This window comes from Boleophthalmus pectinirostris, unplaced genomic scaffold (assembly GCF_026225935.1).
Source record: "Boleophthalmus pectinirostris isolate CB_2022bp ecotype Guang Dong unplaced genomic scaffold, ASM2622593v1 HiC_scaffold_10, whole genome shotgun sequence".
Taxonomy (NCBI): Eukaryota; Metazoa; Chordata; class Actinopteri; order Gobiiformes; family Gobiidae; genus Boleophthalmus; species Boleophthalmus pectinirostris.
Window position 1 is genome coordinate 13,240,659 of NW_026570971.1, and position 15,809 is coordinate 13,256,467.

Genomic DNA, 15,809 nt, shown 5'->3' on the forward strand with positions numbered 1-15,809 from the left:
CCTTCCCCATTCATTTTCCTGAAATTACACTTGCAATGTTTTCCAGAAAAATTTATCTGTATTAGTTGCATTTATTTATTTATTTAGATTGTTTGTTGTGTAGTTGGTTTAGTCTGTTTCTACAAAAACATTATTGTAAATAAAAACATTTGGCCAAGTTTAAATTATATTTGTGGCCAATCTGGAACATAACACCCAGGCTAGCACCATGCTGTATTTGTAATGGAAGAAAATCTACATTCTTTGTTGCATTTGCAATTTATAGAGCCAAACTATACACACATAGATACTAGGGATGTAACAATAACCAAAATATTGTGATATTGTATATGTACAATAATATTGTGGGGCATTGCAATATATCGAATTGCAAAATCCTTTGCTTCAATGCATGGTTTTATAGTAACAATACCTATAAACATCGGGAACTATATATTCCATGATTCATTTCAGTGCAGACAACATGAAGTAATATGTTTTTTATTTGAATTCTTGGGATTATGACAGTAATAATTCACACCAAAATCTTGTCAGGGTATTTTAAAAGCAAAAAAGCGTCCTATCTACAATTATAGCAGCCTCTCCAAAATATTGCAATAAATATTGTACCGTGAGATGTATATCGTGATAATATCGTACTGAGAGATTTGGATATTGTTACATCCCTAATAGGTACATGTAATGCCTTGGCAGAGGTCTGACTCTCTCTGTGCTTCTGTGTGTTTTTGATCCAGAGCCAAACGAACACTGTGGAAGACCAGAACTATTTGCACCGTCTGTGCTGTAAAGTGTGGGCTGAACCACCATCCACGACACATATTTCACCCTTTTAGAAAAACTGTTTCATTAGCTACGTGCACCCTCTCAGACTGGCTCAGGGCGGCTTGCGATCAATCAGGCCTAACTCGCTTACGTCCCCCTGGGCCCGAGCGCGGTTCCTGCATTTACAGCTAATTCAACTGGTCGATCGTAAGCTTGTGAAGGCGTCAGCGAAGGGAAGGAGATGCTTTACCCTGTCTGTGTGACCAGGGGCGGCTGCCAGGACCCTCCCTCTTCTCCAGTCCCACACGCAGATTGTGTTTTTTGAGTCCAGGCCCACAGACACCAAGCACTGCGAAGAGAGCAACCATTAGTATTATAAAAGACATAACCAGACTGAACTGTTGCCGCTCCCCTGCACTGATCTCGCAGGAGCTATACCTTGTTCAGAGCACGAGGGAGATCATAATGAAAAGGCCTAATAAGAGATTTGATATACAGAGCAGTTGTCCAGCCCCTGGCACTTTCACTGAGCAGATTTTAGTGCTTTAGCTGGAGGAGTGAGGAGGCAACAGCAGCAGTGGAGCAGAAGAATGAGAGAGCTCTGACTGTGAATGTAAATGTTATAAATGGGGTCGTTTTTCATGTTGGATTAGTTGTGTAAAATTTTTATAGATAACTTAAAAGATTTTATATTACACAAAATGGATTCTTGAGAGCTTTAAGCCATGTTAAAATTCTGTCTCTGTTTTTGTTTCATTCACACATGTCTGATTATTATTATTCAGACACTGTTGAGGACTATTAAGACATAAGATGGTTTTAAAACTGCCTTGCATAATGTGATTTTAAGCAAAATCAATGCTAATTTGAGTGTCTACATTCAAAATAAAGTTGTTTAATAAAATAATTGCATCTGGCTGTGACTTTTTCCGGTGGACAGAGCTAAACTGAGAAATGGTGCCCTTCTGCTTTTAACACTGTCACTTTTCATCTAGCTCCCCAGGCCTCACCAGTCCAGCACATGGGGTCATCTTCTGTCTGTGCCGGCAAAATGCACCAGTTATAAGACTCCTCTCAGAACTCCAGTGGGAGACCGGAGAGCGGCACAAACATAAAACCGAGATGTGCCAGAGCACATATTGATTTTTATAGACTAAACTACATTAAGTTGGAGATGTAGAGCGTAAACATTGAGATGGGGAGTCTGCGGGGAGCTACTTGGGCAGACAGTATAAGTCGGTATAGTAAATAGCACGCCACTTTACACCTCCTATGTGTCTTAACTGGAGTGGATGCCCAGTCTGGATGCTTTGTAATGATTTTCTGTGCTACACCAGGTGTTGTCAGAGGCACTGAGGCAATAGTAATAAACAGTGAAGGCCTCCTGCTAATGCCAGCTGTGGGTGCAACGCTGCAGGAGTAATCACATGTCAGTCAGGACTAAAAGCTACAAACATCACTCTGTGGGGCCTGGAAAAACTTTATTAGGGTTGTTCATTAATCTGGCCATAAAACATTTTCAAGTTGCTTTCTTAAAATAGCCATGAGTTGTGTGGTCCTCTGTCTTTTATTTATTTTAACTAATTTTATTGATGTTATTTATTTATTGACATTTTATTGTTTGCTCACTTTAGATTTTTCTGGTTTTATTCTTTTAGAACCAGTGAGATTAAGCATTTTCTTCTTTTTTTCGTTTTTTTGTGCAGCACTTTGGAAAGTTTTTAAAATGTGCTATATAAATAAAGAGGAGTGGATTGGATTTTTTATGTCAAATTTACAGTACATGGAAGACTGACATTCAGTCTTACATATTCTTATCCAGTTTTTGCAAATTAATCTAATATAGGCTACAATATCTGAAGTGCGAAGAGAGCACCACACAAAACGTGTCTGTGTTACGGCAGGGTTAGGCCTCCAGTTTGTTGACTTGTTTTGTGTGTGTTTTAATTTCTTTCTTGTCACTGTGGATTTCTGCTGTGAGAGCCCTGGTCCCTGATTGGTGAGGCATTTCTACACCTGGCCAATCCTGCCTCACATCCAGCCTCCTCGTCCTATTTAAGTAGCTTCTCCACACCGCTTCGGGGCTGCTGGCCTTTGTGGCCAGTATGCCATTTTGTGTGTTTCAGTGTGTCTCTTTGGTGTCAATCACTCGTTTTCTACTAGTACATGTCTGACTTTGCGTTGAGACACTTTAGATTAGTTCTGTTTTGTGAATTTTTAATTTTGTCACTCTATTCTGTTTGTGAGTTTATGTGGTTTTACTTGTGATTTAGTTTTGTGGTGTGTCCCTTAGTTTAATCACTCTTTTTTTTTTATAGACCTGTGTGACCCGTTTTTTGGCACAAAACTCATATGTTAATCCTGTTATTTTGTTTCTTAGTTTAAGTTATTGTCTATATTCTATTTTTATTTTAGCTTTGTTAATTTATCTTTTACATTCCTGTTAATTAAACATTACTTAATTTATTCAATTTTCCACCTTTGTTTTTTGTTCAGCTCTCTTAGATAGCAGTGAAATAGGCTTGCAAATATGTTGCAAATATGTTTGTTGCTATTTCAAATTATATAGACTTTTTCAAAATCGGGCCAAAAGTATCAAAAGAGCTGATGTTTGCTCTAGTTTCTAAATTGGTATTGGAATCATCCATGAATAAAGCTAAACTGGTCAGTGTTTAGTATTTTATTTTTTGTTATGGATTGTATATGATCACACAGTCACTGCACACTTTATTGTATGTGCCACAATATTTTTGGGATTATCTTTTCTGGTCATTTACCTGTCCCTCCAAGTCAAAGGCGAGGCAGGCGATCCCATGCGTGTGCACGTCTTTCAGAATGGACACAGTCTGCACAGTGTAGGAATCCCACACACAGATGTACGGCTCCTTGCCCACCTGTCCCGTGGCCACCAGGACGCGCTCTGGGTGAAGAGCCAAACTGCGCAGAAGAAGAAGAGACAACATCTGATCAGCCTTTATGTGCTTGTACTATAATGCCACAAGCTGAATCACTGGAAACCTCTAGAGCAGACACAGGCTTGTCGTGGTTTCAACTGGAAAGGGGACAGCTTGATGGGACAACATGGTTCAATTAACTCAGTCATGCTCAGTGGCTTCATCTCTGCCTTTGGGGTGCTCACAGACTATGAAAAAGCCATGTTGGAGAGGCATCTGGGAGGCGGTCTCTGTCTTTTCGGTTCTTTTATATTGTCCTGAGGGTGGTGGCGTGCGGAGATAAGATTCTCTCTATTGTGTGTCTATTGTTTGTGGGGCTCATGCTTCGTGCAGCGTTGTTTTCAGCCTTTGACAGATTTTTGTGTTTTGTTTTTGTTGACTAGCAGGAAAAACGCCTCCAAACAAGGGGAACAGTGGAGAGTGTACACACATTATATTCAAGAAAAGTCCCAGAGCTGACAACAGCACAATACAGAGTTTAATTTAAAGAGGAGCTACCATGACTTAGTCTGACTAATGTTAACATGGGGCACTCTTTTTCACTCCAATCAAGCTACACATTTTCAGTTCGGTTCAAGGTGCATTGGAGAGTACACCATCTGTTTGTCTCCATGGAAATGTTATGTATTTGTTTGAAATGTCCCACAGTATAGCATTAACCTCCTCTAGTTTCATGGAGACAAGCATGTGACACAATCAGGACAAGTTACAGCTCAGATATGTGGAGAGGCAACCCCACTCACACTAAGAATACATGTTTCTATTTCTGATTTTAAAAACACCTTAATAATTGAATAAAGAAGAAATTAAAATTGTTAAAGCAAAACTGTGTAGGATTCTAGGCAAAGGCATCTTCATGAAAAGTAGAAGGAGGCATATGCTCCACCAGAAAGGTTACATAGTGCATCTTTATAGCAAAAGAAGCATAACAAATTGTACAAAATGACAGAAAATAGCCGCATTGTCCCTGTTCTACCTCATCACCGCCTTTTATAATTCTTCTGGGGTTTCCATGCATCATCACTGACATATGTTTGCAACGCTGCTACATGTTACGTAATAGCCTCCCTCCCCCCACCCTGACCTGGCTCGTCTCACCCCCACCTCCGGCTGAGCGGTCACTAGTACCCACAGGCCCCACCCCTCATCCCAGCAGCTGCCAGTCACGTTTCAGGCAGCTCTCACTGATTCTCTGGTCCGTTCCTTCTCTTGCCTCGTCATGGCCTATATATTTCATCCCACAACTGGATACAGCTCCCTGGAGATAAGAATTAGGCTGTTTGGCTGACTGCTTTCCAGACTTTCTCTTTTTATTCTATTACTCAACAGAAACAAAAAGTTAAAAGAGAGAAGACCTCCAAAAGAGCTCCTCCCTTCAGATGAGGGTTGGGCAATAATGTATCTATAATATTTTTGGGGCTTATCAAGATAAAACATTTTGGCTGAAGTTTAAGACTGAGACTCTTAGTTCCCAGGTTGATGAAGGACAACAGAATCTGGTACATTATAACCATGGTTTCTTTGTCTCTAAGGTCAGACTGAAAATACTCCAAAATATTACTCCATCCTTCTAGTCACTAGATTAAAAGAGAAAATCGGTACTGATGATATCATAGGGGTTTCCCAGATATTGTTTTTATCCAATAATGAAATTCTGACCCAGTCTCTGTGTGCCCATGTGTCAGTCCCATTTTGTCCTTGGTGCATCGCATTTGTCTTTTTGAATAGACTAGAGAATAAAAATGGAAACAGAAGAGGAATTCAAATATGTTATTATTTACACAGTCATGCAACAAAAGATTTTATAAGTCAGATAAATGTTATTATTTTTTAGAAATGTTGAAACATGCATTAACATATATTCATGGGGCTTGCTAGCCTGATTCATCAGCCGGTTTCATTGCATAGAAAGAGTCTGACCTCGCAGCTTTAGGATTTGTTTGCTCGATGGTAGGTGGGTACTTTTTTAATTTAACCAGTCGCTGCTATTTGGTCGTAATGTATGTAAGTGCTACTAACAGGGCTAACCGGTATATTAAGCTTTTCCCAAATCCCGTAGAAAGAAGGACTATAACGTCTTTCTGCTTGATAAAATTCACCGAACATTCTCTCTCTGTTACGGCTTTAAATCCTCGATCTCGGGAATCATTGCCAACACAGAATATATTGCTCTTTGCTGATTGGCTGGTGCCTGAAGTCGCACTTTGGGGGTTTTTGCGACCATCTAGTGTATTCTGATTCCTGACCTTGTCGCTGGAGAGAAATACAATTGAGCGGAGGCACTAGGTGGTGCCAGCCTGGCTAGGGGCTTGCTGGGTGGGTTTTAAAACGTTAATAATCATCATCTTAGCAAATATCGGTTGTCTGCAGTGGCAAGACAAATATCAGATATCTGCACTGTCTTAAATAATCCATACTGGACCTTCTCTTCTAACACTATGCATTTGGGATTCAGAATTTCTTCTCCTGGCTTGTATCCAGACAGCAGCCCTGCATTCACTCTCCCTCCGTACTTTTAGCTCACTTGTCTCTCCTGGTGCCTCTCCTCTCCCTGCCAGAGCCACAGCATGAATCATCCACTGACTTTTGGCACCTTCTCTCTGATAGAAACTCCCTGCAACAACAGTCCTGACAGACCCAAGATAGAGAACACGTCTTTAACCTCTTTTAACCTACTCTACTTTGTTTCACAACCAACCTGGAACAATCTCCCATTTTACTTTTTATGCATTATATAATCAGAGTGTGGTGGCTAAAAATAGAACAGGGAACGCATTACTTGAGATGCAGACAGTTGTGTTCGGGCACATGCAGGTAGCCCTCCCACTAAATCTGCTGGGTTTGATAAAGCAATGGAAGGAAATCAGGGCAAAATAAGGCAATGACACCTCTGCAGCAGCCTGGGTAATTCGTGTGACTTTACAAGATAGCAACTCACAACATGCCATGAGGATGAATAATATGCATGGATGCTCTACTAGGAAAATAACATACATACACACAGTACATACGCAGAATATTATTGAGATTGTGAGACATTTGAGAGAGATTTTGGAGAGATGGCAATATGTATGACTTAACAAATTTGGAAATGGATTTATGGGGCTGCATAATATTGGAAAATATTGTGTTTTGTGATGTATTATTGCAATAATTTAATTAACGGTACTTTTTGACACAGTAATTTCATTTATTCTGAAGCACAATGTATCGCTACAGAGAAATATTTCAATTAACGATATTGAAACTACTTTATGCCACTAACACAATTCAAACAAAGCAGGATAATCCCAGTATATTGTTCCAGTTTTCATATATTGACATTAAGTTGTTATAGTTATTATTGTGACAGGGCTAATTTCAGCTACATTGAAACTATAACATACTGATCAGAGTTTATCCAGCTCTAATTTTGATTCAATAGCTATTCATTTTCCCATCCTAGCAATATCACAATGTCATGGTTATAGCTACACTCCTATCAGATGGCGATTACCCTGGAAAATGAACAGTTGGTAGTAGGTTCCATCACTATAGGCGACATACATGACCTATATGAGCCCCATGCTAAAATAGAGTCAAATTCATACAGACAGACTGCTGTGGTTTTGCCTTGAATGGATTAAGGGCAGAGGATTAGCACATTTCTGAACGTCTATACAGTAAAAGATATTTTGCAGGATTTCACATTATAATCCAGACATCCATCGTTCTTCATGTAAAACACCTGCCCATACACCAGCAGCTTAGGCTAAACATAGAACAGGACAAGTACAGTACAACATTTGGAAAATTGTTTTTTACTATATTTCAATCTACAAGGTAAAGTGACTGACTTAAACTGTTTAGAGTGTTTGAATGTTTAAATGTTGGAATGGTATATCTACTGTACCTAGTCCATCATTTTAGTGCAACAAGGTAAATTTTTGTTTATAATATATATATATATATATATATATATATATATATATATATATATATATATATATATATATATATATATATATATATATATACACACATACATACATACATATATATATATATATATATATATATATTATATATATATAGGGTGTGTCCTGGCTCCACTGGTCACTGCAATTTTAGGGATTTGGTGACCTCACACACCTCTGTCCTGAATACAACCAGGTGTTTCTGCTATTTATAACCACAGTCAAAGCCACTTATTGTGCAAACTGTTGTAACCTTATAGCGGGGGTGTCCAAACTACGGCCCAATTTTTTTGCTGGCCCATAGGCTTCCTGCTGAATTGACTCAAATGATCATAGGCAGAACTTTTTACTATTATTTCTACCACACAATAGCCGTGTTTCATACTTTTTAGCGTCAGAAACATTTTATGACGTAAATATAGAATAATGAGGCCCATTGCTTCACAGGCTAAAAAGATGGTAATTTAGATTTTGTCAGCTCAAGTGTTTAACTTCAACTTTCAAATTGATATGCAGAGCTAGTTCACACCATTTACTGTGCAAAAAAAAAAGCGATCTGAGTTTGGGTATGCAGTGTGCACCTTCCTGCACTGCAAAATTCAGCTGATGTCTTCTACAAAAGATGCCTTGAAGTCAAAAATTCAGAATGTAAAATTATTCCAAACTCCAGCAAGCTAGTAACTTGGTCAAGGGCGAGATGTGTGCACTTCTTAGCTGCTTAATACCATGACAATTTAATGTGCCTGTGGGGCAAAGTGAAGAAGAGGGGAGAGTGCAGCAATTAGCCCATCAATAGACTTTATTCTCAGAAAGACATTTTAATATGAAGAGCCTGAAGCAGACAAAGACTGATCTATGCGATTAATCGCTTTTTGGTCTACAGCCAATCTTCTGTCAGTAAAGTATGCGATTGACTTCAGACTTTAGAGGGGTATATTGAGCTATTTTGTGTGTTAAATGGCACAAGTCTTGTTTCTGTTCAAGAAAATCTGATTGAAATCTAAAATTATTAGTATATTAAATGGCCTACATTTTGCTATTTTTTAATTTAAGCTATAATGTAGTTTCCTCATCGCAAACATACCTGGAGTTGTGATTTGTTTCTAACATGGCTTAAAGCTCATAAGAGTAAATTTTTTGTAATATAGGACCTTTAAAGTAAAATTATTGATCAACATAAAGAAAATGATAACAGGACAGACAAACTATACAGTACCAAATGAAACAGCGTCTGGATATGGTTTTTGCAATCAAGACATTTCGGATCCCATCCAAAAGCCATTTTCAACTGATGAAATGGCTTCTGGATGGGAGCCAAAATGTCTTGATCTTACAACATTTGGGGAGAAAAGGTAGTGATTGTTTCAGTTATTGTGTATTCATTCCAAAAAAGCAAACTGATTAATTTGTTTAATTCATTCTTTGCTTACTATATGTGTGACCAACTTTTGTGAATGAAATATTCTCAAGCATCCCTTTTGATGAACTTCAGTATCAATTTATGTTGACATTAGGGCTGTCGTTGACTAAAGACAACCTACAGACAGTCCTGCCGATCAATTAGTTGACTAAAAAAGAGGGCATGGTAAAAGCTCTCATAATTCTATGTACATCTCTATGTATCTATATGATCCAAACTGCACTGACAGGGCTACACTTGCAAAAACTACAATTTATGCAAAAATCTATTTATACAAAGACAGATTAAACTTGTGAATCATGCATTTAATTTGCCTTTTTGCATATAAATACCAAAAAATACAAAATTTTCAGCAAACTCACTCACATATCAATCCTTATAAATGAAATAAAATGATTAGTGGAGCGATAAGAATTTTGTTCAGCACCATTAACCAATTAATCGACTAAACATTTAAAGGCCTACAGTCCTACTTGGCACTTTCAGTTTGCACTGAAGCCTCTTACACTGTAGTTTATAACAGGATCAGTGAGCAGCGTACACTACCATTGCACCAACCTACCCTGTACATAGTGGTTAATGACTTTAGAGGCCACTTGCTTGAACCTTTCACCCTTCATTCTACTACCTCCATTGTGTATGATGAATAATGTAGCAGGGGCCCAGCTGACTAACGACACAAGGCAAGTCATCTCCGGGCCAACCCTCAGTCACAGACACGCATGTAAAGGCAAGCACTGGAGCAGTGGACACTGCTCATTGTAGGGTCACATGTGCAAAGAGAGAGGGAGAGAGTGGAGAAAGGCAGGATGATTACTCGTGTGATACAACAGTAGTTAGGTGCTCCACTGATCTGAGGGAAAAGGACAGAGGTGGCATGCAGGTTAAGAGAGCCATAATCTCCTTAAATGGCCCTAAAAGCTCTGCTGTAGAAAAGACAATGTGAACACAATATCTTGACTCCTCTAGTGTAAAATTAGACAATAGGTGTCTTATTTTGACAGGGAAATCACTACTAAAATAACATGTTTGGTTAATTTATGCTAAATAGGTTAATTAAGGATCACCAGTAACTCGGATTGTTGAAGTTAGAAATCAAATATTGGATACTAATCGATACTAAAACTAGTATCAAAACAAGATACTCATTTGAGCAAGTATCAGTGTTAAAAAAGACATACTCACAGGACAGAAATCAACCTTTCCTGAATAGGTTTAGAGTGATCTTGAGACACAGATTTAAAGCCATATGGTAATATAAAAGAAAGTACTACGATTTAATGTTGAAAGTCACATTCTATTGTATAAATAAAGAGTGTCTTATTATCATAGTGGTACTAAAAGAGGTATTGGTTATCAAGTCTATTCTTGAGTATCTAAATCAAGTTCGAAATGTTTGTATTGTGACTACCAGTAACGTGTACAGTGAAACTGAAAAATCCCGAGCCCTCTGATTAATTAAAATCCAGGCAATATTACTGAAATAGTTTAAGGATATAGCCAGATTTGCTCTTTCATATTACCCTTAAGAGTGACAAATTTCAACACTGTCCCATATTCAGTCACCCTGTTCACAAGGTTATGGTGTTAAAGCTCTTGCAGCCTGAGGAGTGGCAGCAGACTATTGTAGTGAGAGTACTGTCACTATACGCCCCAAAATGACCCTGCTCCCTCTCTGTCACTGCAAAAAAATCATATCATATTACATTACAACAACAACGAGAAAACCAGCTTCTATGTCATTTTTTTTACTGGGGGAGTTCTTGGCGGCGCTGTCCCTGGTGCTGAAATTAAGACACGATGTTGCCATACTACCTGATAATGTCGTCGTTGTGTCCCAGGAAGAATTTTTGCTTGTGCTCCCTGGTGTTGTACACAACTCCCACACCGGCCACAAAATAGACGATTTCCTTTGCAGCGGTGTAGTACAGGTTGTTGCGGCACTGATGTCCCCGGTATCCATACACCCACTCCAGTCTCAGGTGGCAATTGGGAGCAGTCCTGTCAGCCATGTCCGCACTTCCGCGTGTCTCTCTCCGTCGGTCAACCCCTACCTAGGTTTGCCTATAAAGTGTCATTCGCCAAAAAGGATTTATTCTAAGCCCGTGTGTGCCATCGGTTCGATCGGTTGCATATCCGTCATTTCCTACCCGCGCTGAAATTGGACATTTTGGAGTTTCGCGTGCAGCACTTATTAGTCTCCGGCGTTTGGTCAAGTAAAAAGCTCCTGCGTGGCCCAGGTAGAAGTACACACGTCTACGCTGCGATCTTCATTTTGCAAATCCACTTGTTCAGCAGCAGGTTAACGGGCTCCTTCAGCACAGGTCAAAGCTCCTGTCAAATCCTACAAAGATGGAGCTGCGCTGTTGTTTCCCGTGCACCGCCCACAGTGACGACGAGAGCGCCTTCCTCCAATCACATACGCTTACAAAGCCTCGTGCCAAAAAGTGGGCATGAGATTTTTATTTTTATTTTGTATTATTACTATGGTTAAGCGATTTTGTAATAATATAAGTATATGTTTAGCTTACATTTATTTTATTTTATTTTTTTGTTTTTTTGTTTTTATTTTTTTTAAGCTGGAAGTATAGGACCGCCCCTCTTGCCGTTGCTAGGTAACACGAAAGCTTTACTCGCCACCGTCCCTTTGGCTTTTCCTCAGCTTTTTAGTGAATCCAGGAACAAGAAGACATGGAGGTTTCGATGGACCCTTTGTTTCTGGCGTGGAGCTACTGTAGGAGACGGAAGTTCCAGCAGTGTTCGGATATCTGTACAAAAATATTACAAGACGGCCCATACGACCAGGTATGTACAGTGTGTAGCCTTGTTAGCCTAGTATGCTAGCCACTACGTGCAATGCAAAGCTGTCCAAGAGGTTTGTTCTGCAGCTCTTACACTAATCCTGATTAGCAGTGACCATCATTTTGCATAGACAGATGTATAAAGTTTAACTGCATTGTGTATTTAACATTAGGTAGCTGTAACGTTATGTTAAATGCATAGTGTGACCAGATTTTCAAAATAAAAAACCGAGAGACCTCCGATTTGTGGTGGTTGGAAACAATCAAAGTGTGAAACGAGTGCGTAATTAAGGAAAATTGTTATTCACTCGGCACTAATGTGAGTCAGTAAAGTCATATTTTCTGTTTTGGTCATTTTTAAGCACCGTTTCTGTATTTTACCTCAACAAGTGACAGTTTATGCCTCTCTTTACTGTTGGTAGGGATCAGATTGGTCAAAAATAGGGACACCTGAGACATTTCTTGTATAAAACTGAGACAAATCACTGATTTTGGATAAATCTGGTGGGACAGGGGACACAGGGCTCAAAACTGGGACTGTCCCGGGTAAATGGGGATGTCTGATCACCCTATAAATGATGTGCTATAGTAGCTCTACTATAGAATAGAATTGTTTTGGTTCCTATTGTTTTCTAAGAACAGTACTTATTCTTTACCTCTATGTTCTTTTACCCTATATCTCACTGTTTTTCTTTAAACCACTTTTGCTGTATTAAGGATTCATCATTGTTTATTTCAGAGGTAATAACTTCTACATAATTCTAATACACATACTTAATGTTTTAAGTTTCATTCTTTAAGTATCACATTCTTCTATCATGAAAAGCTATGTGAGTAGATTTGCAACTTGAGACATTATTTTCATCTCAGGCTGCTTGGAGTCTGAAAACCCGTGCTCTGACAGAGATGGTCTACATAGATGAAGTTGAAGTTGACGAAGAAGGGATTGCTGAGATGTTACTAGATGAGAACGCCATTGCTCAAGTGGCACGTAAGCTATCGTTTTATGTGACCTTAAAATGATAGAATGTAACTGCAATTTTTCTAACTTTTTCTACATTCCCAAGGCCCTGGTACTTCACTGAGGCTCCCTGGTACAAGTCAGGGTGGAGGACCAACCCCTGCTGTCAGGTACACACGTTTTAATATCAGCATAATCTGCTATTGTTTTCAGAAATCAAAAGCATTTTTTACCAAAACAAATGCAGGCCAATGACACAGTCTGGGCGCCCCATCACCGGATTTGTGAGACCCAGCACTCAGTCAGGCCGCCCTGGAACAATGGAGCAGGCTATTAAGACCCCCCGCACAGCAAGCACTGCTCGTCCTGTCACTAGTTCTTCTGGACGATTCATACGTTTGGGCACAGTTATGTCATGTGCATTTGTATTCATATTTTTGTTCACAAGTCACAGAATACATTAACATGAGTGGTTGGTATGTTGGTTCATTCTCCAGGCTTCAATGATAACAAATCCAGATGGGCCATTTATAAACCTGTCAAGACTTAACCTGGCCAAGTATTCCCAAAAACCTAATTTATCAAGGGTAAAAACATTTTAAAAATAATTAAAACCATTATGTTTCAAGCATGCTTGAGTAACAAAACATTTTCATTACAGACATTGTTTGAGTACATCTTTCATCATGAAAATGACATAAAAAATGTAAGTAGTGTTCTCATATACACTGCTCAGGGGAGTGGTGTGTAAACATAGTGCATACTGTATGTTTCCTTTCCTTTACCCATAGGCCTTAGATTTGGCTGCTCAGGCGACTGAGCATGCCCAGTTCAAAGACTGGTGGTGGAAGGTTCAGCTGGGGAAATGTTACTATAGGTAACACTCATAAATCATTACAACAATAATATTTTGTTGTACCAGTTAATAATATTAAAATTTTAACTTTTGCAGGCTTGGCTTATATCGAGAAGCAGAAAAACAATTTAGATCTGCACTTAACCATCAGGAGGTTGTAGATACCTACCTCTATCTTGCAAAGGTAATGGTGCAATTTTATAACAGCATTGGCCACTGTATATACTGTTAATATTCTAGATACAGAGAAAATTTAACCAGTTTTACTGAAAAGGTGTATCAGCGTTTGGATCAACCAATTACGGCACTTAACCTGTTTAAGCAAGGCCTGGACCATTTTCCTGGAGAAGTCACTCTTTTAACGGGAATTGCTCGTATACATGAGGTATGTCATAATCATCAAAATTTCTCATTTGCTTTGTTTTTAAAATACATTTACATTTTGCGTCCTGTATATCAAAATATGTTAATGTTCTATGCACTTTCTTACTGTAAGGAGATGAACAACATTACATCAGCAACAGAATACTATAAAGAAGTGCTGAAGCAAGACAACACCCATGTTGAAGCAATAGCTTGTATTGGCAGTAATCATTTCTACACTGATCAGCCTGAAATTGCCCTGCGGTTTTACAGGTCAATAAATGTAAAGGTAAATTGTATATGAATCAATTATATTAATATTGTATTTTAATGTATTTTTCTAGACGTCTTCTCCAGATGGGTGTGTATAATTGCCAGCTGTACAACAACCTGGGCCTGTGCTGCTTCTATGCTCAGCAGTACGACATGACCTTGTCATCATTTGAAAGGGCTTTGTCTTTGGTAGCCAATGATGAAGAGCAGGCTGATGTCTGGTATAACATTGGGCATGTTGCTGTGGTGAGTCATTCCTTCAAATACTCTCCACAAAACTTTTACAGCTTTATTGTGTTGGGTATTTTTATGTTTTTTATGCCTTTAAATAATGTTGAGTTTATTATGTTTACAGGGAATAGGGGATGTTACTTTGGCCTATCAGTGTTTCAAACTGGCACTTGCTTTTAATAATGATCATGCTGAAGCCTACAACAACCTTGCTGTGTTGGAGTTGCGCAAAGGTCGTGTTGAACAAGTGAGCTTATAAACTCATTACATTTAAAGTGTTAATCAATGAATGTGTCTGATTTAAAATAAGGCTTGATGCTACTGCATTAAGTTGTCTTACTATCTTTTCCACACAACTAGCAGTAAATATACAGTCAATCTACAGTAAATATGTTCTAATTATGCTAGAACAGATGATTTACTTTTAATTATATTATGTTTAATGTAGAGTAAGGCCTTCCTGCAAACAGCTGCGTCACTGGCACCTCATATGTACGAGCCTCACTTCAACCTCTCTATTCTTTCTGAAAAGGTAAATATTCCTTTGAAAAACAAAGACACAACATTTTCATGTTATGGTTCCCCTAAATTAAAAGAATGGCAAACTGTGTTTTCAGATTGGTGATCTACAGAGCAGTTACATAGCAGCCCAGAAGTCTGAGGATGCTTTTCCAGAACATGTGGACACACAGCAGCTCCTGAAACAACTGAGGGAGCATTTTGCAGCTCTGTGAGCCTCATTATGGCAGGGTCAGGTATACTGTTATCATCATGAATATAAGCTGCCTGCCTGGTCTTAGCTGTGCATTTCAGTTGTTCCTCTGACACAGAGGAATATTTAGTTTATTTCTTCAGTTAGTTATTGGTCTCTGTGACCTAGTCTGAAATATTGTCATCACATTCACAAAAAGGGAAAAAATAAATTTTATTTAAGACCCTTAAATGTATTTTTGTGTATAGTTTTTATACAACAGCAGTGCATATGTACCCATGGACAAAAATATTATAACAAACATCATTAAACGTTCATTTTATAGTTAAAATCAGCTGTATTTTATATGACCAATCATGTCTAAATGTGTCTATATTAAAACACGAGAATTTTCAAATGTGTCAAATTTGATCAATCTGCAGAATGTGGTGCTTTTTCACAAATCCATTTTAAATGGTGAGCGCAGGGTGCATCATTCCAGCTCTGGAAAGGGCTTTTGCTTGGAGTGGGGTATACAGCA

The 15,809-nt window shown here is 38.7% G+C and overlaps 2 protein-coding genes across 2 annotated transcripts in view; one reads left to right on the plus strand and one right to left on the minus strand.

The window, feature by feature from the left end:
- Nucleotides 1-11,442, minus strand: part of LOC110155289 (EMAP like 5) — a 32,598-nt gene extending 21,156 nt beyond the window's left edge. The window contains exons 1-3 of the mRNA XM_055161661.1: nt 10,908-11,442; nt 3,540-3,699; nt 1,013-1,111 (exon numbers count right to left, since the gene is read on the minus strand). Coding sequence (XP_055017636.1) covers nt 1,013-1,111; nt 3,540-3,699; nt 10,908-11,104 — 456 coding nt within the window. The 5' untranslated portion in view covers nt 11,105-11,442. The remainder of the gene's footprint in view (nt 1-1,012; nt 1,112-3,539; nt 3,700-10,907) is intronic.
- Nucleotides 11,443-11,705: 263 nt separating this feature from the next.
- Nucleotides 11,706-15,524, plus strand: ttc8 (tetratricopeptide repeat domain 8). The gene is made up of 14 exons (XM_020919653.2): nt 11,706-11,897; nt 12,764-12,884; nt 12,961-13,024; nt 13,102-13,261; nt 13,352-13,441; nt 13,516-13,560; nt 13,646-13,731; nt 13,807-13,894; nt 13,985-14,095; nt 14,207-14,346; nt 14,418-14,592; nt 14,702-14,824; nt 15,026-15,109; nt 15,195-15,524. The coding sequence occupies exons 1-14, from the start codon at nt 11,784-11,786 to the stop codon at nt 15,309-15,311; spliced, it is 1,518 nt and encodes a 505-aa protein (XP_020775312.1). The 5' UTR covers nt 11,706-11,783; the 3' UTR covers nt 15,312-15,524.
- The last annotated feature ends 285 nt before the right edge of the window (nt 15,525-15,809 follow it).